General features: G+C 37.5%; 1 protein-coding gene across 1 annotated transcript; it reads left to right on the forward strand.

The window, feature by feature from the left end:
• Positions 1-330: 330 nt before the first annotated feature.
• On the forward strand, positions 331-20861 carry LOC136676748 (11-beta-hydroxysteroid dehydrogenase type 2-like). Its single transcript, XM_066653952.1, has 5 exons — positions 331-856; positions 10022-10234; positions 14968-15153; positions 17407-17544; positions 19098-20861. The coding sequence occupies exons 1-5, from the start codon at positions 583-585 to the stop codon at positions 19508-19510; spliced, it is 1224 nt and encodes a 407-aa protein (XP_066510049.1). The 5' UTR covers positions 331-582; the 3' UTR covers positions 19511-20861.
• Positions 20862-24171: the final 3310 nt, after the last annotated feature.

The raw sequence follows: 24171 nt of genomic DNA on the forward strand, positions 1-24171 counted from the left end.
AAAAGATATCAAGGTATCAAGGAGAGAGAGAGAGAGTCAAGTGGATTTAAGGTAAGGGAGAGAGAGGAAGAAAAAAGGAACAGTGAATGAGAATAGAAAAATCAAGTAAGTGAGTGAGACTGAGTGAAAGGGTGAAAGAAAGAAAAAAGATAGACAGAGAAGGGGTGTGTGTTAAGGGGGGCTTAAAGTGTAATGAAACTTTGGCAGTTGTGCTGTGATTAGATGTGTGTGTGTGTGTGTGAGAGAGAGAGAGTGTAGCCCCTCCCCTCCCTCATGCAGATCTATATATGTGCATGCACGCTCTGCACAGCCAATTCACTGGCCCCACTCGGTGTACAAAGTGAGCTCCGGTGTGTACTCGCAGTCTGAGGGTGTGTGTGTCTACTCAGGAGGAAACAAAGGAAAGAGCACATGCTTGTGTTTTGATCTATCTGACAAAGCAAAAGAGAGACAGACAAAGACAGGGTGAACAAACTACACAGACCTGTCAGTAACAGAAAGAGCGCTGGAGAGAGAAAGAGAGGGAAAACAGAGATAGACAGACATAGAGACAGAGTTGCCCCAAACTTCATCCTCAGCACAATGGATGACTATGCCCTCTCCTTCTGGATATACATGGGTGTGATGTCAGTGTTCGTCGGTGGGACAGTCAAGAAGTTCCTGGCGTCCCATGTGAGTGCCATGCCCTCTGTTGTGGCATGGCTGGGTGCCATGCTGCTGGTGGAGAGGCTGTGTGCCCTCTGCATGCCTGCTGTGCTGGCACTAGCCACCCTCTGTGCTGCCTGCTGGCTCTACACCACCCTTACTGCCCCGGCACCCACTCTGCCTGTGGAGGGCAAAGCAGTCTTCATCACAGGTGAGTAGGATTACAGAAACACACACAGCTTACAGACAATGAGTGAAAGGATTTCACAAACTTCACTTTTATCTCAACTATATGCATGAATATGAAAGAAATTAAAACTTGATAACCTTATATATGATAACATTCTGCTTTCTCTATACATTTGTGCAATATGATATTGAATTAGCCAAATGTCATAATACATAAAATAAGTAACAGAGAGAGGCATACAGAGAGAAAGATGCATTGGTAACACTTTTTCATGTTTTGAGTTGAGCTGAAGAGTAAAATAAATAAGAATCAAGAGAGAGATAACAAGTGCAATCTTCAATAAAAAAGCACTTGGATACACTGCATTTGCATTCACAATTATCTCCATTATAGACCGGTTTCTTTTATAACACATATTGCTTAAAAATTGGGCTTAAAAAAACAGTATTACAAGAAAAATAGTGCTATATTATGTGTAATATCACCTTTATTAAAGAAATCAATTTTTTGGTTTTTACCGATATTCATCATCCTTTCTTCTTTTGAAAACCTATATCTATTGGATATGGACAGCAATTTGGAAAAATGCCTTCAGGTATCCTCAATGAGTGAACTATGTAATCTAACAGAACTGTGGCTCCATTTGACTTTTAAATTATGTTGACATAAATCCTATATATTGAAACCCAGAAAGCCTAATAGACATGAAGTGAATGCATGGCATGTAACAGGTAAAATATGACCAAAAATGTTTTAAATAAATAAATAAAAATAATAATAATAACAATTAAAAACATCTGAAAAAAGCTTTTCTCATTGCCAGCAGTTGATAAACTTAAGACACTCCAACCTGGGCTGAACACATTGTTCTGCTTGTTATTGTTTTCTTCTTAAAAAAAAATAAATAAAAAATACTGTAAGACATTCCTGAGTTGAGTGTGCCACATCGGGAACATCAGGGGGCACACAGAACCAGGTTAGATTTGGTCGCCCACAAACACTTCTTTGAAAGCGCACAGACTCCTGACACAGAACAGATTGTGCCTTACTGACACTTCCTCCCTCCCTCCCTCCCTCCCTCTTTCACTCTCCTTCCCTCCCTCCCTCTCTCCCTCTCTCTCTCTCTCTGCCCTGCTGAAATGATTTAGTACAGAGTGTGCGACACACTCTGATCCTCATTATCTGACTCAAGCAATCAAGGGAAGTGACAGTATCACTGTGTTTACAGTTAAAGGCAAGTCATGTCTGGAATGTAAACAAAACAGCAGTGGCACTAAAACCTGCCTTTAATTCTGGATGAACACATCTGATGTTAAATATTCTTAAAAGTACACAACTTCTGCATGTTCCTCAAATCCACACGCTTCCACTGTAGCTCTCACATGTATTGTTATATATTGTTAATTAAGTATTTCTCAGATGTTCCCAGAAAGTGTTAACTGCAACGTGGATATTTAAAATGGATGGGGGTGGGGTGCAGTGTTACATATACCTTTTCTTGGTAAGGCATGCCTCTTGGAAACACTGGGGAAGTCCTGGAGCTCCCAGATTTTGGAGAGCCTTAAATATTCTGTCCAGTCTCCAAGTTCCCCTTGGAGCTTCAGAAAGCTTGCTATCCTTGTAAAGGTTTTGGCTAGGATGGCTTCCCTCTATTCCCCACCTCTATGTTTTATGTGTGTGTGTGTGTATGTGTGTGTGTGTGTGTGTGTGTGTGTGCGTTTGTTTGTGCATGCGCGTGTGTGTGAGTGGGTAATTTCTTCCAAACCAATCTGATGTCAGTGCAGTGAAAAAAAATCTACAATAAAGTGCTGACTTAAATGTCAGTAAAGACCAAGTGTTTGTTTTTAAACTGGAACAAGAGCAAGTCAAATTAGCATAACTTTTAATATTTATTGCTCAGTTTAGAAAAGGAAAAAAAAGAGCCCACTTCCAGCTAATTGCTTGGACAAGAATCAGCTGCCAGGCTGCTTGCAGAGATAAAGCAGAACTGAAAGGTGTTTAATTCTCTGCTCTGTGGCAAGATATCATTATGCAGGTGACTGAAGTGAAAACTGTGCTCCCTAATGAAAATACATAGATTAATACATATTATTCCTCTCTCTCTCTCTCTCTCTCTCTCTCTCTCTCTCTCTCTCTCTCTCTCTCTCTCTCTCTCTCTCTCTCACACACACACACACACACACACACATACACACGTTGGCTGTACTGTGTGCTTTACCTAAAGCTACAAATGATATGTTCTAGCTGTGAGTGCCCTTTAATCTCTCATATTACCCTACATTAACATTGTCAAGCAGGAGAAGAAACATTCATTATAAAAGACACCTGACAGAGAACACTTGGTTTCAGATGCCTGGCTGAAGGGCAGAGTCACCTGCAGTGCTGGGGTGTAAGGTCCATATCCCACGGTACACACCCAGGTATCAAATCTACAACCCTTCGCCTTCTAATCAGCAGAGCAAAGAGGAAATATGACCTGAGGGTAAATGTAGGTTACACTATCTGTGCCTGCATAGAACCTTGTTTGTTTTTCCCCTTTTGATGCAGTCTCACAGAAGTAAAAGTTCCTTATCTCCTCCTTACTGCCTGAAACTTACTCTCAATGAAGTACCTTATGAACTTTGTTCACTTCCTTCTATAAACTCTGAAAATGAGCAAACTTTGCCAAATAGTGTTTTCACAGAGGAACTCTTTGGTTTCTTAAAGGAACTTTCAAACAAAGTGGTTTCAGTTCAGTTTCACAGAAATGTTCTTTAAGAGTGGAGTTTGATAAAAAAAAAAAAACACTTTCTGGCACTATTTTTATGAGCACTGATGAGGGTGCTACTCAAAATAGTGATTATGGGTTATTAATTACTTCTCTCTAATTGTAATGAAATTGATTTACTTAATCCTTTCTTACAAATTAATGTACTTTATATTCAAGTGTTACATTCTAAAATCCATACACATCTATACTACCTGGAGAGCATAGTAGTCTTTTCAGTACCTTACTAAACCTTACTAGTAATTGAAGTAAACATAAATTAAGTAATATCACACTGCCATGCTGTTAAACTGAATAGCAGCTGCTAAGTGAGTCCTTAAAATAATTCCAGACATGCTAATATTGAGTCACGCCATGACTTTGACTATGACTTTTTGTTTGTGTGTTAACAGTAATTCTGCAAGTGCAATTTATTAGATACCTTTAAATAAGCAACAATAAATCAGAATTTTCATTCATTCATTATCTGTAACCGCTTATCCAGTTCAGGGTCGTGGTAAATCATGATTTGTTTGTTTATATTAATTTCTTTGACTCCACCCCCAAAGAAATGGGTCTGGATTGTTACCAAACAGCACATAAACCTTATCCTGCACACTAGCCTCTACTTTGTGTAGGTCAACATTCATGCAAGCCAGCTACATTCCTAAAATATACATTTTTCATATACAATGACTTGAACCTGACTGAAGCCCAAGGCAGCTTCTCAGGCTGTAGATCATTACAGGAACTAATGGTTCTGAACTGAACACTTTAGTTATTTCCCTTTATTTACTGTTTCTTCGGAACTGTTCATTTTCAAATTTAAAGCTATTTTTCTGTCAAAGACACTAGTAAATTATATCTAAAGATATGCACAAATAATCTACAAATTGAAAATTAAAGATGGAAACGCAATGTCAATAATATTATTTAATAATATTAAAATAATTATAAATAGGAAAAAGGGGCAGAACAACACTACAATGTTCATGTATACAGTCAGTGGTCAGTGAGTATAAAACGAGGTGATAGTAATGTTATGGATGATCAGTGTATGTGAGTACCACAATATCCCAACAATAGTTCGGAGTGTTAATGAGTTACATTATTACTAGGTAAGGCTTAGAGAGAAGTTCAAAGAGTTCACACACATAAACAAACAATTTTGTTTACTCAAACTGCAGCATTATTATTGGATTATTGCTGTTCCAGGAGGAAAAGTATCAAAGTTCCTGTGCTGAGGAAATTGGCAGGTAGCTGTTAAGCTCCAGCACTGGAGTCGTTCTATTACCAAAACCAGTTTGGTCCTGGTCAGATGTTCCAAATGGAGATTATGGCCATGACTTAGGGAAAGGGGGTAAGGGGGTGGGGTTCTGAGAAAGATCTCATTTGGGTTCCTTAAATCCATAAAAAGCTGTCTACTGGCATGGCAACCAGCACAGAATCCCCAGTCACACACCTCAGGATATTTGCCCCCCCCCCATCCCTTCTTATTTGAGGAATTTGTTGTAGTGTGTCCCAAGCCATGTAGACATGCTCCTACTCATTGTACACTCATGTGTTTATTTGGCATGGATTGAGAACACACACACACACACACACACACACACACACACACACACACATACACACACACACAAGCTGCCAGGAGCTGGTGCCCAGAACCCTGTCCTGGAAAGCCTAAGACTTTGCTGGATTTGGATAGTTCATTTGGCACGTCCTTGTTTATTTAGTGTTTATGACTTATTAGATGGCTCTGCAGATGTGGCCTTCATCCCTTCATTTGTCTTCTCAGGACTCTATAGAACATAATACATCTTCACTGCTGAATACTGATTGGTTCATTCAGATTTTTTTACAGTGCAAATGATAACTTGTATTTTTTAAAATATGTCACAAAATGGATAGATTTTGTTCTTGCAATACGCAAGGAATGGATTTGTCTCTACAGGCTCAGACAGGGTTTAATGCTGTTATGCTGTACACTGAAGTGGTTTAAAGAATGTGCTGTGTTTTAATTAGACATCCGTTCCTGTTAATTGTTTGGGGACATTACCCTTCGTCAGTGAAAATGAAAAAATAAAAGTTTAACCTCTTATAAATGCAAGTGAATGGCCATTCCACTGAGGCTAGGAGGCTGCTGAAACATCTGGACAGATTTAGTCCCAACTTGCCACACATTTTGCTTGGACACAGACTGACCACAGTCTAGCCAGTGTTCTGCACAAACTGCAGCAAATCTTCCCAACTCTCTCTCTCTCTCTCTTGCTGTCTCTATCTCTCTCACGCACACACACACACACACACACACACACACACACACACATTGGTGTGATTGAAGTCCTCCCTGTCCACTGCACACTGCATGGCCAAAAGCAACACTGAAGCCTAAATAAATATCATCCAGTCAGTTACCTATTAGGGTCCAGTCCATGCCGGGAAACAATTATATCATCTGAATATGGATTAATGTCTAATCCTGCTCCAGATATCATCCTTCATCTCTCAGAAGTACTTGCTAAGTTCTGTTTGGCAGCACCTCTTGAGGCTATCCATCACTTCTCTCTCTCTCTCTCTCTCTCTCTCTCTCTCTCTCTCTCTCTCTCTCTCTTTCTCTCTCTATCACTCATTCACTCTGGCAAAACTCCATGGCGACCTAAGCCATGATGAACACAAGGTTCTTGTGCCACAGAGGTGTGAATTCCCAATGCCAAACTCACACAAACACACTCACATAAACACAGAGCTTTGTTTCTCACACACTCATCTGTTGGTTCATCGCAAAACATTACATCCGTTCCATGCCACCTCACATATATTCACCCTTTAAAGCATTGCACTATTGCTGAGTTGTTCAAGAGATACAGTTTCATAAGTTGAGCATCTACTGGTGCAAGAGCAGAGATAAAGTCAGAACCTCTTGCAGAAAGTCTTACATCTAAGTATTTACATTTTGCAGAGTCAGGAAAATAAATCAGAAAATGTGATGTTTCAGTTGTCGAATATATATTACACAGTGTTTTATTTGTCCAGTCTTCACTTTAATTACATCTGTTCTTTGTTGGATGCATTTCCTGCTTCTCATGAACAGTCATTGATTTTGCGGTATTGGACCTGGCCAGTCCATTGTTCTGGCAACTCCACATCCTCCCATCCTTTCTACAGTTTTTCAGAGATGAAAGCTTTTTGTACTGTTTAGCTGATGGTGGTTTACTTGGTGGTTAAGACTCTCAAATTCTGTATATCTTTCAATAACTTTGGTTTTTATATTTTATGTTCCCTTGATTTTGCCCTTTTTATGGAGGTAGACCACCTAAGGACAGATCTTTTCAAAACTTTTTAAATTTAAAATTTTGACTGAAACTCTGATTTTTACACTGTGCATATGTGACAGGAAAACTGAGCCCTAAAAATAAGTGTCTGTAATTGTGTTTACATCTATGGGGATTTCTCTGTCATAATCTCTAATCTCTGTCATAGCAAAATGCTCAACAATTCTGAATACAAATACCACAGGAACTGCAACAACTTGCTATCTCTCTCTCTCTCTCTCTCTCTCTCTCTCTGTGTGTGTGTGTGTGTGTGTGTAGTTGTTGTGTGAGGGTCTATTTGTTTATTTTTCCAAGCCCTATTACTGGTTGCATAAGAGCCAGCCATTCACAGTCATTCTCCTTGATGAAGCTTGTCTTCAAGTGCTGCTGCAGTAATGTTCCAGTGTGTGTGCTGAGAAACAGCAAGTGAGCAATAGAACAATATAATAAAAAAAAAAATAAATAAATAAAATAATAATAATCATAATAATAATAATAATAATAATAATAATAAACTCCAACAACGTGATAGGCAGTATGAAAAAGAGTGCATGCTGCAGAAGTGTGTGTATGTGTGTGAGCGTGCTACTCCTCTGCCCTGTTAGACTTCTGGCAGGCCTTTTTCTTTACTCAATGTCCCTGGAGTGAGTCCAGATCTCAGTTCATCCCAGAATGAAGTGATACACTCAACCAGTCACCCAAAATATCTGTGCCACCCCTTATGTAACCCTGCCCCTTGGTCTTCAACACAGGCCACAGCTGTGGGTCACCACCATGTCACTGGCCTGAAGGAATCTAAAGGAGAATTCAAACAAAAAATCATACAACAGCAAGAGCAAGACATGGACAAAGTTTCAACCAACATTTTGGCACTTTAATGTTTTGTTCTTTTTCAAATTTTTGACCTCATTTAAAACCATTACCTGCCATTTACAAACGCTTATATATATCTTCTACATGTACTGTGCATTAGCTCTTTATTATACCAGCACATTATTGGTTTGTCCTTAAAGGTCTCATTTCAAAAAATTGCCTCAGATTTTGATGAGGGCCTTAGAAGTAAGGAGTTAATGAGGCAGACCTGTAGGATAAAATGTAGGGAAAAATTTTTGAGTAAGAATTTTGTGTGAGAAAATGGAGGAGTACATAACTATTTCATAACTAAAGATCACATGCAATGTCTTATTGTCATCATACATCTGAGAACTGTTGCAGAGTCATGCTGCATAAAGCTTAAAGATAATATGTTCTTACCCCCCCCACCACCCCACCCCACCCCATCCCACCCATACACATAAAGGTGCACAAAGTTCCCATCTACTCCAGTACTAAGTGGAATGTGAGGGAGAAGGGTGCGTCTGATTGCACCATGTCCTTAGAATACCTTCAGATATAAAAGTTTGAACTCACGGGAGGTGTGTGTTCTCCTATGATAACAGCAGTGACTCCATGTAAAATATGCTGAGCTTATGCACACTTATTCACTCCTTCACACACCAAGAGAGCACAGAAAAAGGTCCAGTGCATTGGCCTTTCTGTAATGTGCTTGCTGGAAACCTGTAAAATCCAACAGGAAGCTTTTTATTACAGCTCTTCAGTTCAATTGACTTTTGTTTGCCTGTCAGCTGGGCATTATAAGCTTTGGAGCTCATTCAAATGGAGTGCAAACTTGATAGAAATAGGCTCATATATTTTCAGGGTGACTTCTGGTGTGGAACTTAGTCAGAAAACATGAAGCTTTCAACTGCTTGTTTTGCAATCTCACACTGAGAATATTTTTGAAAACCTTGAACCTACAAACGTTCTGTATGTAAGACGTATATCATATACTGTATATTTTTATAGGAGTATTGTAAGATTATATAACACAATATATACAATATATAACACAACATCATTCTGAAGATTCCTTAGTGACCATTAGTGACCAAATGTTCCCCATTGCTCTTTTGTTAGTTGGCTATCTGTGAAATGATGCTTGTGTATAATGAGGAATGTAAGGGGAAAGGAACTTTTTTTTTCACTGCTCATTGCTCGCTAGCAGTTCAGCACAGTGATGCATACACTTCATAACCCCTTAAAATGAAGCATAACTGCAGTTCTTCATATTAAATACATGAGCATAAAAGTTTAGACTAAGTAGAATAAGTTACATGTATTGCTGTGCTTTCATTATTTAAACTATAAATATTTTACCCAAATTTGTGAACAGTAAGAAATTATTTCCTACTTTGTTTTATTTACTCTTCAATGAAATCCCTTTAATGAAAAAAACTCCTTTTGCCAGGGGTTAAAGGTTGTGAAGCTTACTTGTTTATCCACTGGGATATGATGCTTATAAAGCTTGAGTGTTATATTTACTATCATTTGCGTCCTGAACAGCTGACCTGTCACGCACACTTTGCATGTGTGTGGAATTCTTCAAAGCCTTGTTTAATGAGAAATGTTTTATTTTACGAGAGGGCCTGTTTGCCTGTTTTCCTTTCAGTATTTGTTTGTGTTACCATTTTGCCTCTGTTACCAAAGAAACTGCAATGTTATCAGTGTCCGTATCTCTGCCTTCTGTGAGATAAGGGAACAGTGTTGCTGGCAGGAAACTCGTTCCAGCCTGAGAGCTGACGTGAGTGAAGGATTAATATATAAATGTATTATGGCTGGATGTGCTCTGTTTGGAGACTGGCATGAAAGTTCACTTTAAAATGTGAAAATTTTAATTCCAGTAGGGACCAATATTTAAACATGTAAAATTGTATACATGTTCAAGATGATATGTTTCTGATCATTTATATTTAAGTGTTTGCTTGCATAAAAAGAAAATCAGAAGCAAATAAATATGTTTCAAAAGTTCATATTTAAAATGGTGAACTCTAACCACTGTAAACCCTGTAAACCAAACATAGAAAACAAATCAAGCTTAAAAATTTAATAGAGCTTGAGATTTTAAGAAACTGCAAGAAAATTAAAGTGTTTTCGAAAACTAAATTTTGATTGCAAAAGATAGTGAGATTCAGACTTCTACAAGAGAAAGTTAAGCCTGCTCTGAAAGGTTGGACTGTTATGGGTTGTGAGCATAATTATTCTCTTTTCTTTATTTCTCTCCATTTCTCTTTGCCAATTTCTCTGCAGGGTGTGATACAGGGTTTGGCCATGCCACAGCCAAGCGACTGGACGCTATGGGCTTTGAGGTGTTCGCGACAGTGTTAGATCTGGATGGTCAGGGTGCCAAGCAACTGAGGAGCAGCTGCTCTTCTCGACTGACTCTTCTGCATGTGGACATTACCCAGCCCCAGCAGGTCCAGCAGGCCCTCCTTGACACCAAAGCCAAACTGGGCATGAAAGGTAAATTCATTCACACACAAGCATAATTTCTTAAAACATTTTGTAAACACCCTTACTGTCCTGTTAAGGCACCATGCTCAGATCCATTCTTCTGTTGCTAGGACAGTGATGTTTTAGAGACCACTAGAAATACACTGTTATATCAGAATATTATGATCGCCTTCTAGTTTCTGCACTCATTGTCCATTCTCACAGCTCCAGAGTCCATAGAGGAGCACTTTGTAGTTCTACAGTTACAGACTGTACCATGTGTGGCTCTGTATAAATTGTTTGCCCCCTTTCACCATGTCCTTTATTGGTCGGTACCCCCACAGGACCACCAGAGGGTAGGTATATTTTGTGGGGAATCATTCTCAGTGCTTCAGTGACATTGACATGGTGGTGGTGTGTTAGTGTTTGTTATTATATTATGAGTGAATCAGGCACAGCAGTGCTACTGGAGTGTACTAGTAGGGAGTAGACCTGAGAGAAAGGACAGGGAATATAGAAACAAGAAAGTCATTATAATATTCTCATATGACTGTGTAGCAGTACACATTATATTAAGGTTGTTATATACCAGTTCCTTAGATTTTCTGATTTGATAAGTCTTAACGAGCAGGAGTACTACACTAATACATGAGATGAACATATACACCTTGTCGTCCCAAACAGAATTGCCTTTCACAAGCATACAAATGAATAATCACTTAAAATAAACATCCATCCATTATCTGTAACCGCTTATCCAATTCAGGGTCACAGCCTACCTGGAATCATTGGGCGCAAGGCGGGAATACAACCTGGAGGGGACACCAGTCCTTCACAGGGCAACACACACACACTCACGGTCACGGTCACTTTTGGGTTGCCAATCAACCTACCAACGTGTGCTTTTGGACTGTGGGAGGAAACCCACGCGGACACAGGGAGAACACACCAACTCCTCACAGACAGTCACCCGGAGCGGGAATCGAACCCACAACCTCCAGGTCCCTGGAGCTGTGTGACTGCGACACTACCTTCTGCACCACCGTGCCGCCCTTAAATAAACATCTTACACTAATTCATAAGAGATACTTATGAATTAGTGTAATACTAAAATGATACTAATAAAAGAGATGCTAAAATGTATTGTTATTGTTATCATTGTAAATTCTAATTAGATACTAACTAGAGTGGACTTAGGCAAGGTGAAATAAAGTTAAAGTCTTGCTACTCCAGTGCCAGTTTTAAATATTATAAAGGGGTCATGTTCTATATTCTGGATGTTTAGTGTAGATATTTAGTGAATGTACACAGTACACATCTGTACTGCACGTACACGCGGCTGGGTAACAATATACATATCTATTTGCACTTTTCTGACTTTCTCCTTTTCTTTTCTTTGGGAGAGTCATCAGCTTATAAATTACACATTAAACACAAGCCATAGAACGGCAATGTCCCTTGTAATGCGAAGATATATTTACTCTATTTGGGTGGTTTCCTCTACCATTGTTGACAGTGTGGGAGTCAGTTGAGGACAGCATATGCGTGTGCATGTTTGTAATCGTAGAGTTTCAAAAGGTCAGCGACACATGCTAACGCGGCTCTTTCTTGCAGAGCTGTGTTTCTACTAGCAGCATATCAAGGGCTCGCTTTATTTTCAAACACAAGCAAAGTGCAAGTTGCTTAATAGACCAATCACAAAACTGTTTTCTCCTTTTTGGGGTCTAGAAATAATGTGTCCATGTTCTGTAGTCTTCTTGAGTTTTTCTTTTTTTTTAATTGAATTTAATTTATTAATTTATGTTATTTTATAATATTAATATTAATAATAATTATTATTTTTATTATTGTTGTTATTTATTTATTTGTTTATTTGCATTTTCATTGTGTTTTCCTTGTCCCCCCAAAATCCACTAATGCTGTTTATTAGGGTTTATGTAAGACAAAACAATTATAATTAAAATCATAACTAACAACCATTAAATTTTTTGCCTGAGAATAAAGTGACTGGTTTAGTTATGCTAGTTTTAAGACTAATCTGTTTTTTTTATCTTAATTATGTAAATAATAAATAAATAAATAAAAACAGTCTGAGCTGAAACATTTCCCATAAACGCCAGTGTGCATATGTGGGTTTTAAGCACTATAGGCTGAATACAATATAATCAAAGCAAAGGGGTGTCTGCTAACTGCTAATTTTATTTTTCATGGAAGTTAATATAACAAGAAAATATCTACAGCAACTAAAGTTCTAATTAGGAATAAAAGTTAAAGATGACAAACAATTTAGGTTCAAATCATAAATCAGTATTTGTGATATAATAGAAAGAAGCCATTCGAGTCTATTTTTGAAATTTCTATACATGCATTATATAAACAAACACTATATGAAACACTGTATGCTTAATTTTTCTTTAACTTAAAAATAAAAGTTGTCTTTCCCAATCAGAAGGTATTTTAGCATATTTACAGTTGTCAAAGTAAAGAAGAAAAGAATGGTTCAGAATTTAATGTACCCATGTCTCTTTGCATATTTCCAGAAAAGAATGTGAGAGACTAAAAAAGCATGACTTGTTCCTTTCATTCTCTCATCACTCATCTGTTACAGTGATTTAAGGACATTTGCACATTCAGTCCAAAGGACATGTGCTTTCTTGTAGGTGAAGTTCACGCTCACAGCAAACAAGGCATCACTCACACAAACATGCTGTGGCTTCGCACGCTGTTAAAAAGCACATTTGGTAACACTTTCTATGAATCTGGCATTCATAATGCTTTACAAGTGCATTCATAAGCTGTTGCATGGCATATGCTGTATCTTACAATGCTTGGTGTAAGCATAAACTAAAGGCATGCTATTAAACAATTTTTTTTCAGACAGTCATAAGATTTAGTTTAAACTATACTTAATAATCTTATTATCTGTTTTGGACCACATGCTTTATGGTGTGTTATGCATGTAAGTGTAACTGCTTCCCAACCATTATGCCATATATTTTAAACATTATATATATCATGAATGCAATTATAAAACCTTATTAATATAGGACTTATTGGAAAAATTACCATACTCAGCATTTTTTAAATGTAATTTCACACACAAATTCTTACAATGGCAGGGCCTTTATAAGAAATATCCAATTCTCATGAATGTAAGTAATAATACTTAATCTCTGTCATAGCAAAATGCACAATTCTGAATACAAATACCACAGGAACTGCAACAACTTGCTATCTCTCTCTCTCTCTCTCTCTCTCTCTCTCTCTCTCTCTCTCTCTCTCTCTGTCTGTCTTGTTCTTGCTCTTTTCTCTCCCTTTCACACTCTTCCTTCCAATTCTCTCACATTCTTGCCCTCTCTCTCTCTCTTTCTGTAAATCTAAATCATAGTAATAATCCTGAAGCTGCACAAATGCTGGGGATAATTTGTTTTTTTTAGTTTGATACTAAATGTACTGGTTAAAGAGATCATTATATATGATGTAACCATTGTCTTGCAAAGCTGGCTCTGAAACAGCAATGAAGGGGGTATTACAGAGAGTACAGATCACAGAGCCAGCATTCACCAGCCATCTGACACAGTCACAGCTACCACTAATCAAACATACATTGGTTTCCTGGTAGCTCTCAATTCTCCTTTCCTGTCTCATATTTCTCCAACTCTCCAGATGTTCTTAAATGATGTGGTCAAAGGACGAACATGTACAATAAATTACACTCTGTGTGTGTGTGTGTGTGTGTGTGTGTGTGTTTGAGGCACAGGGAGCTCATCCCAAAGCAATAAATGAAACAGCTGCTCTGTATGTCCTGCATGAACTTTTGCAGCCTATTCCTTCCCACTGCCTATTCAGCATTAAAACTGAAACATGATGTTATTTGAGTCCGCCTGGAGCCTGTTCAAAACTCAGTCTGAAGCCTGAAATGATCCAATAGCCTTTGATTCCTCCAGAGGAAACAGTAACCCATTGTGGGTACTCTAAGAAATCAGGTCTGGTTGAACCTGGAAAACTCAAGATTAGTTGCTAAACAATAAGGTTGGATATTAATGGGTTAATCTATTTCTGCATGTCCTCTAGAGGCCATTATGTTGTCTTTGTGAAATGCTGTGTCTCTATGTTGGGAAACTGTGTTCTGTGCCTGAAACACAAGCACAAATTTGTTGCAACAGAGGCACGTGTCACATTAATGTTCCTTTTTAATTTAACTTCATAGTCATCTGAGAACTGGGGACACTAATAATTACAGTTTCACTAGGGGAATGTTTGCATATTCTTGTGAGATTCAAGAGTTCGGCTCATCAACAGTCCGTAGTTGTCTTTCCCACTTTTCTTTTCATGATGCAGTATAGGGGGCAGATTCTGACTGAAGACAGGCCAGTGAAACACACACACCCTGTCTACTAAGCTATTGTTAGTGTTGTAGCATTTTTAAAATGAGGCCTGGTGATTTTTGCTGAAATAACCATGGACTTACCAGGAAAAGACATAGTAGCATATGTCTCTCTAAAATCCCAAAAGTGTATTTTATTTTGTGGGTTAAATAATGTTCTTGATTATTTATTGGGTTGTTTTTTTTGTTTTGTTTTGTTTTGTTTTTTTTGGAAAAGTTTTTTTTTTAAATAATGTTGACTAATTATTGGCTTAAGTCAGTACACGTAATTTCTTTTTGTTTTATAACACACTTTTCCATTGATATATATCACATCAGAATTATAGTAGGAAAAAACTATTTACAGTATATTCAAATGTCTTCACTGTTCTTTCAGGTCTGTGGGCTTTGGTAAACAATGCTGGAGTTTGTGTCAACTTTGGAGATGCTGAGCTGTCCCTCATGTCCAACTACAAAGGCTGCATGGAAGTGAACTTCTTTGGAACAGTCTCCATCACTAAGGCCTTTCTCCCTCTCCTGAGACAGAACAAAGGCAGAATAGTGACAATCTCCAGTCCCTCAGGTACATATACATACATTGGTTGCGCACAATATGCATTGCATAATGTAGCTGAATAAAAAATGATTAATGCCCCTCTGGGCTACTGCTGACCAGCCAGTGAACTATTGCTAACAATTATAATTTTAGAGTCATCAACACTGAGCCAATATTTTGGGTTGGCTGGGAAAGATATGATTGTATACACATATATTTGCTGTATAATTACCATTCAAAGTCTGAATTTTAAAAGGAATGATACCCACAAGTGGTTCTGCAAATGCCGCTGTACCCCATGTCCCAATGATAGCAACAACCTATCAACCACCCGGGATACCATGGGAAAAATGTGAATTGTAAATCAATGACTAGTTAACTTTTTGAAAATGTAGTGAAATCTACCTAGGTTAATCAGTGCATTGCCTGTGACACACACACACACACTTGTACTGCAACCACATGCTGTGTCAACAAGGCCAACTTTTCTTCTGTTAGTAATAAAGGCTCGGAAAACACACACGCACAAGCCAACACATGCACCATATCACTTAATCAGCCTACGTTTTACGCTAATGAAAATGTTATCACATCTAATTTTAGATTCTGGAATCCTGACAAACATCAGGAACATAAACATCTGAAACTCAAAACAGTGAAATAAATAGAAATGGCTGACATTCCAGCAAACCCTCATCTAAGGCTTAGATGCATGCTTGATATCGCTTGAACTTATGTGGGCTCTGTGATTACCTCCCCTGAGAACAGATATCTTTTTGCTCACAGATTGGTACTTTGACAGATAGGTTGAGTGAGATGTATACAGCATGTTCTACCTTCCCTCTGCCCTGTGGATTTTATCTCAGTCTGGTTACTGATCTTGTGCCAAGTTGAGTAACGGCCTAGTAATGTTTTTTCGGAGTGCCTGCTAAAGTGCTGGCACTGGGCCTTGTTCAACAAGAAAGATGCCTCTATCATAGTGATGTTGATGGGACAGAAGGCTCTTTTTTCATCTGCACTTTTCAAGAACAATGTACCCTACTGTCAGAACCAGTCCCTGTCCAATAATCCTACATCCATGTGGGCCACATCTTTCAATGTGTATTTTCAAATGTGACACAGATTTTTTCATAACCTAATTTGGCGTGATTCAGACACAAACCCTTTTTTATTCTCTCCTGCCACAGGGAAAACCACATGTTTATATAAAAGCACCACAACCTGCAATTAACCTTCAGCACGCCGCTGCTTTGCCTGCACTTTCTCTCTGATCCCTCTCTGCCCCACTACTGTCTTTATTGCCCTATAAATGCTCGCCTTTCAATTTAACAATGGCAGCATTATGCCACTGGATCAACTGTTATCAACCCTGTAATTGTGTGCCAGGAACTCAAATACTCTGCTAAGATTTACCATCAAATACTTGGAGCTTCATACTCTTAGTGTACAGACTTAATATTTATTTATTTATTTAGGGTGCATAGCCATAATTTACTTGCCTGTACTCATAAAGCAAATATCTACTTTGACGTCTGTACAAAAGAGCAAATATTTTTATATTTAATGATGGTTAACCATATAATTTGTCACTGTCTAACTGTTAATAGCATTTGTTTTCAATTTGGTAACACTTTGTACTCAACTGAACTCCACCAAGTAATGCAATGGCCAGTTTTATCAGGAAGGTATTACTAAGAGCAAATAATAGAAGCAAATATTTTTACTCTTTATAATAGCTGATTATTTAATATATATTTATTGTGCTATTAGTAATGGAAAGATGAAGCAATGAAAGTTTTGTGTGTGATCTTTCAGCAACCTTTCATACTCAGTTATCTGCATTTACCCACAATGCATGTGTGTATTTGAACATGATCAATGACCAATTGATATATTTTTATTTCATAATAGTTTGTTATGTATCTGCTGTGTTGTTAATTATAAACTTTGAATGAAAATTCTTAATGGCTTTGTTAATAGCTTTGAAACTTCAGGAATATCATTAAGCTGTTTATATTAAGATGAGTTATGCTGTATGTTCAGTAAATATTATGTCTCAGTAACAGTGAATAATTCTGCAGCTACTTAGGAAACACTGTGTGAAAGAAATACACTGTATATTCTATACTATTCTCTATCTTTTATTTACTATATTTTTTAATTAATACATGTCTTATTTGTTTTTGGGTCCATACAGGTTATGGTAGTTGGAGGTTTTAAAGACTTTACAACATGTTAATATACTGCTATCATTCATGCACTTTTTTTTTTTGTCTGTAGGCGAGCAGCCCTTCCCGTGTTTGGCTTCCTATGGTGCATCGAAGGCAGCACTAAATCTCTTCATTAACACACTTCGTCATGAACTGGAGCCATGGGGAGTCAAAGTGTCCACCATCTTACCCTCAGCATTTAAGACCGGTGAGAAAACTCTGAAAATCTGAATAGTTCTACAGTATAAAGTACAAGATTTTTATTATTAACTTTTGTCCTTAACACCGTATGTCAATTTATTTGTTCACATAAAATGTTTCCAACTAATTTGTCTCATTCACTTTAAGTCCTGTCATGATTGGTTAATTTTGTCTTATAACATTGGTTCATCTGAAAATTTAGACCCTTAATTCAGCTCCAAAGTCCTAATCAACAATCAAGCTTAGCTTTAACTGTATCAATACCACGTAGAAAATTAATTAATTAAATCATTCTTGTGGTGGAACAAGAATTTAAAACTTGTACCTGCAGATTTAATCAGAAAGGCCAGGGTTTATATAGCATCAGAAGTAGAACTTACACTGAGAAATGCCCATGTAGTTTCATGATATACAGGTTAAAGTACATATAGTTATGGAAGCCTTCAGTGAACTGCCTCTGTGCTCATTTCAGTAATGCCTGATACTCCTTTAAAAAGTCCCATTCACTGCCAAGTACAAATACTGTTTTTGTGGTTCCAGTATGATGCATTACATTTGGATTACGTCTTAAAATAAAACAGACATTTCAGTTCTGCTCTGTTAATTGCGATGCTCACAAGCATTCCATTGTCTCATGGCTGTTGCATACGGTTGTTACTAAAAATGTTAGGCATTATTGAAGCACTAATTTAGTTGGCTTTGCTGTCAATTGAAGTTCTGGAGGTTTACTAGAGAAATGACAGGATAAAGTGTATTCACAACCTGTTTACATTCCTCTGATGCATCTCAGATCCTTCCACTCAATCACCTTCCCACCATTAGGCTGGCACACAGTCCACTAGTCCTTGCCAGTTCATCTAAAACATGGCACAATAGCAGATGTTCTGCCTGACGTTGAGGAAGCAAAATTTATTCTTATGAGAGAAACAGACATGGCCAAGTGCATGTAACCTTCAAATACATTAACTGTCTGCCACTCACATCAGTTTGAAACAATAACTGTTCTAGGTGTTTTCATTTTGAGTAGATGGAGAGATATTAAATTATAGTTGAGCTTGAAACATAGTAATGCTTATCTGCATGCCTATCATTCCTGCCTGTTTAGTATGAATAGAAAATGCTAATTGAAAGTGAATACAATAACTAATTGGAATAATCATGTCAAATTTTGCAATTAAGTAACTGTTTATGTTTGTAATAATGTCACAACATATAGTTACTGCCAGATCAAATTCGTATATCTCCAGTTTTGTGTGTGTTTTTGTATTTTACTTAATTTTTATATTTACATTCAGTGAAACTATCACAATGACAGGATTATAGAATATTTGGATTTATTTTTAAATGAAATACCATTATTAGTTTAAAATGTTTTACTTTTTCCTGTAAAACAGTACACAATGTTTCATAAAATTGATGACTTTAAAAATATCCGTTTAGACATTTAATATCCAATAGGTATTTAAAGCTTAAAAATAGTTCACGATATTAAACTCTGACCTTTTGCCGCAACACAGCATGAAAAGCCTGTACTGAAAAAACAACTTTTGCCGTTCCCAGGTCAGAGCAGTAACACTGAGTACTGGGAGAAGCAGCACCAGCAACTGCTCCAGAACTTGTCCCCATCCCTTTTAGAAGATTATGGTGAGGAATACATACAAGAGACCAAGGACCTCTTCCAGTGCCATGCCAAGATGGCCAACGAGGACTTGAGCCCAGTCATCAACACTATTGTTGAGGCTCTGCTATCTCCAAAGCCTAGTGTCCGCTACTATGCGGGACCAGGGGTGGGCCTCATGTACTTCATTCACAGCTACTTTCCCATGAGCATTAGCGACAGGTTCCTCCAGAAACTCTTCTTGAAAAAGAAGGTGATTCCTTTTGCACTCAGGAAACAGAGCAACATGAGCCTACTCAACCACAACAACAACAACATCAGCAGCAACAACAACAACATCACCAAGCCAGAGTAACTTCAGTAGAGCTCACTGTACATAGAAATGCTATAGGACCACTGATGTAATCCACTCATAGTGACATGATGGCAATGTGTGTAGTTGTTCTTGTATTGATTTTTTGTTTTATATACTGTACATGTTTTTTTGAAGGGATCGTTTTTGCAGTGATGCTTTGTATATTTTTTGAGAAATCATTAGTTTGGCAGTCCCATTTTCAACTGGGCCAGTGCACTACAAACATTTTGCTATGGTTCACAAAAAACAAACAAACAAACAAAAAAATTAAATTTGTACAGATTTCTTTTTTTTTCTAGATTATTTTCTTGATGTGCCTTGGTAATAAGTACACTCCCTATATCACACTTTATGGACTTTGGCCACAAATTCAAACACCATGGCCAGGGTTTATGTTCCCCTGATCTGAGCTACATTCACAAAGCTCACCATTCCCTGCTTGCTGCTAGTGTGAGAGCCATTCTAAAATGCCCTAGAGACTGGCCCAAGTTGATTTAGATGTCAGGTTCCAGTTCCTTTCAACAGAATGACAAATTTGGATTTTCTTGCCTTACCACTTCCAAATAACTTAACTACATTCATGCATCTGTAATTAGTTTTTTTTATATTAAATATATTTGCATGAGTCCTGTCATGTGACAGTCATGTGAAAATCAACCAATAAGCAATATGTCACTCCCTCCCATCAACACTCACAATGGCCACATTTTTGTGAAGAGACCAATAAATATGTTCAGATTCCTAACAGGAATCTAGGACCTTAGAAGTATTTTTTGTTTGTTCTTTTTGTGGTTAGTTGTTGTTTTTCCATATTATTATTATTATTATTATTATTATTGTTATTATTATTATTATTATTATTGCTGTTGTTGTTGTTATAAATTGGAGTATTTTTCCCAGTTTAAATATGAACCACTTAAACTGTGAATTTTGTACAAAAGTATTAATAAAAAGACGCAGAAAAAAAATCTTGTAAATTGTTCACTTGCTCATTCTTAGACAATAAAATTTTATTTTTAAGTAAATGATTTACAGTCATGTATTTTTATTTTTATTTATTTATTTTTGTAATTTGGGAATGAAATGAACATTGTTCTTTTGTCCATATAGTGGAGTGAGTGCATGAATGTTTGAGTGACTGAGTTACAAGCAAGTTCTAAACCTTGTTAATTAATGCATGATCCACAAAGGCATTTTCATTTTGTAAATATTATTTTCTTTCTTTTTTCATTCTGATTCACCCTAAAGAGAAACCGATGCATACTTTGTTTAGCTTCCAGTTGAAAATGACAGACACTAAACAGGTCTGTATTATTATAATTAACTGCAAACTAACCTTTTTCACAAATAAAAGTAAACAATCTAAATGTTTTGTACTTGCATAGTTTGAGCTACAGTTATCTCATTAGGATAAAAAAAGTTTGCTAAGGTTCTGTAAAAAAATGATTAACCCCCAAAGGAATACATTTGGAGGAACACATTTGTAGGACAAGCATGAAAAGTCAATTAGAAATTGTCTGTATGCACTTTGTTCCATGGTTCCATGGCTCTAACAAAGCCCAGAGTTGGAGCTATCCAGAGTACAAACGAGCCAGAATGTGCAATGATATTTCCCTCAGCTCAGATGCAGCAATTAGAACATTCAGAAACCACAAACATTTACATGGACACATCCCTTACACCCCCTTGCCTGGTCAGATAATAGCACCCTATCCCATTTCTTAAGTCCTGACTGGAGCAAACAGTATCCAGGGTTCTTAGAAATGGCCTTAGATTACCTGGAATGAATGACCAGAATGGAAACATGGAGGACCTGGCTTTCCTTCTCAGATGGGAATTTGGCCTCAGATTTGGGGTTTCGTTGCCAGTGCATTTTACTGTGAAGCATGTTTAGCCCATTAATTACATATCATGCTTTAGGCCTGTGTGCAGCTTCTTAGATAGCCAGGACTTTTGTTCGCACCAAGGCCGAAACGGTCACACGTCACACTGCCCTAGCCTTTGCATTGCGTTGAGTGAATCAGAACCTCAGGTCAATCACTGATGAGCACTTAATACACAATATGAAAAGTCCTGGTTGGTAAACAGAGTGAAAATAACATAGAGCTATACACATCTCTTCTCTGATTTCCTAACACAATGTCATTGTCCATGTCAGTGTCATGCAGACAAATAACAACAACTGGAAAGCTGTAAGCAGTTAAAATATTTACACATTAGTATATTTTCATTAACAGTCAGAAGGCACAGTTTTCTGCAGCAATAAGCATGTGTTCTCTGACTTCTGCACAGTTATGCAAGTAGATAAGATGTTTAATGATGTTTAATTGTGCAAACACATTTTTTCTAAAGCTAAATATAAAATATATATATCAAATATAAAGGCAATTATATATGTAATGATGTATTTATAATATATATTATATTACAAATCTATTAATTATATTATGTAAGCATTAATAATACAACAAACCCAGTAAAAACACTTAAGTTAGAGTTATGAATTTGAAATTTCACTAAGACTTTTCCATATGTTGCCGTCTTTCATATCAGTCAATCAACATTTCGCCATCACTCTTTTTCATATTGTGACATGCCTTGGAAAAATGTGACATTTCTAAGAATCTGCTAATTTAAACCAGGGTATATTTCAGGTTAATGGCTTTAACATTAAGAAAGGCTTTGGCACGCTACTGACTGGATTAGCCTTGTGGAAAGTTTTGGTCTAAGCCTGACTGTTCTGGACAAGGGGCATGTGTCTGATTGTCAAGCCTGCAATCATTTGTTGATATATTCTATTGTATATGATTTCTTCTACCTTAAGTCAATCAATAGCTGGCCAAAGCTGTACCAGTGCACCAACATTAGCATGAGCCAAGGGGACAAGCAATTTACTGTTTACAATTACAAAGGCCCATAGTCTTTGAGAGTGTCTCTGAGAATGTAATCATCCACATGACCTGACCTCTAACTGTGGCACCTTAACAGCGAGATCCATTGACCTGCAGGCCTTCGCAAAGCAAATATCAATCAGGATTCTCTCCCCTCTTATGCCTGGTGGAGCTATAAAAATAATAAATAAATAAATAACCCAACTGTTCCCAAGCATTGAGTAACAGTTTCAACAACAATGTCACTAACAATCCAAAATTAGCCCTAGCTTAGGGTCAGGGATACTAGAGGACATGTTGCTTTAGCTGCATTCCAATCCAACCCACTTGCTGAGTACAAATGTTTCCAATAGAGGTCCAAAAATGTGTAATTTAGGCCCAGCTGCACAGGAGGAGGAACAAGGAACAAACGGGCAGTGCGAGGTTGATTCTGAGAAAGAGGCAAAATTAATGATGCACTTGGTCAACTGAGGTAAATATTTAGCCAATCTTAGCCAAACCACAAGGAGGCGTAACAAAAAAAAGATGTGGAGTAAAGGGCAAGTTATTTCACCATTTAGCAATAGACCAGTAACATACAGCTTAAAAAAAAGTAAACAGAACAGTGTGGTCCAACTTCACCTCATAGGAAGGGTCACCAAGCTGAAAACAATCCAGCTGCTAGCTCTGATTTCTAGCCTAAAACACTTCATTCAAATGTCACGCCCATCACCAGGGGTCTTAGCCCCCTTAGAGCTGCTCCAGAAAGCTCAGTCTCTGTGGGAAAGTCTGAAAAATAATGATGAGTGATGAACTGACCAGGTGGGTGGTTTCAGAAGTGAGAGCAGTTGTCTGGTGGAATATTTTTGTGTCCAAAACCTGGCAGGGTTATTACAGGTTCTCATACATTGCAGCCTTAAGTTCTAGACTTTAGCAGGATATATTAATACAAATGCAGGTCTAAATGTTTTTTTTTTTTAATATTGACTGTAAGTTGATGTTTCTATATTATATGAAAATAAAAAATATCGAGGCTTTGTTTCAACAGTAATAACTTTAGAACAAATGGCAAAAGGACCTTTGACTGTTTTATGGCATAGTGGATAACAACTCTATACCTCAGGTTTAATTTGACCAAGTCATTGCATTATTCACAATCCCTGGAAGAAATCCATACTCATGTATGAGTTAGCATACCTCATTAATATACTTAACATAACTGTAACATAACTACAGGGTGGGGAATTTATATGGATACACCTTCATAAAATGGGAATGGTTTGTGATATTAACTTCCTGTTTGTGGCACATTAGTATATGGGAGGGGGGAAACTTTTCAAGATGGGTGGTGACCATGGCGGCCATTTTGAAGTCAGACATTTTGGATCCAACTTTTGTTTTTTCAAACTTTTTGGGAATTTCACAAGAAAAGCAATGGTGCACTTGGTTTTAACATATCTTTATTCTTTCATGAGCTATTTACAAGTTTCTGACCACTTATAAAATGTGTTCAAAGTGCTGCCCATTGTTTTGGATTGTCAATGCAACACTCTTCTCCCTCTCTTCACACACTGATAGCAACACCGTAGGAGAAATGCTAGCACAGGCGTCCAGTATCCGTAGTTGATGTGTTGAAGTTGAAGTTGATGTGTCACATGACCCTCTTCCCCTTGAACGAACAAAAGTTGGATCCAATATGGCCAACTTCAAAATGGCCACCATGGTCACCACCCATCTTGAAAAGTTTCCCCCTCCCATATACTAATGTGCCACAAACAGGAAGTTAATATC

Source organism: Hoplias malabaricus, chromosome X2 (assembly GCF_029633855.1).
Source record: "Hoplias malabaricus isolate fHopMal1 chromosome X2, fHopMal1.hap1, whole genome shotgun sequence".
Taxonomy (NCBI): domain Eukaryota; kingdom Metazoa; phylum Chordata; class Actinopteri; order Characiformes; family Erythrinidae; genus Hoplias; species Hoplias malabaricus.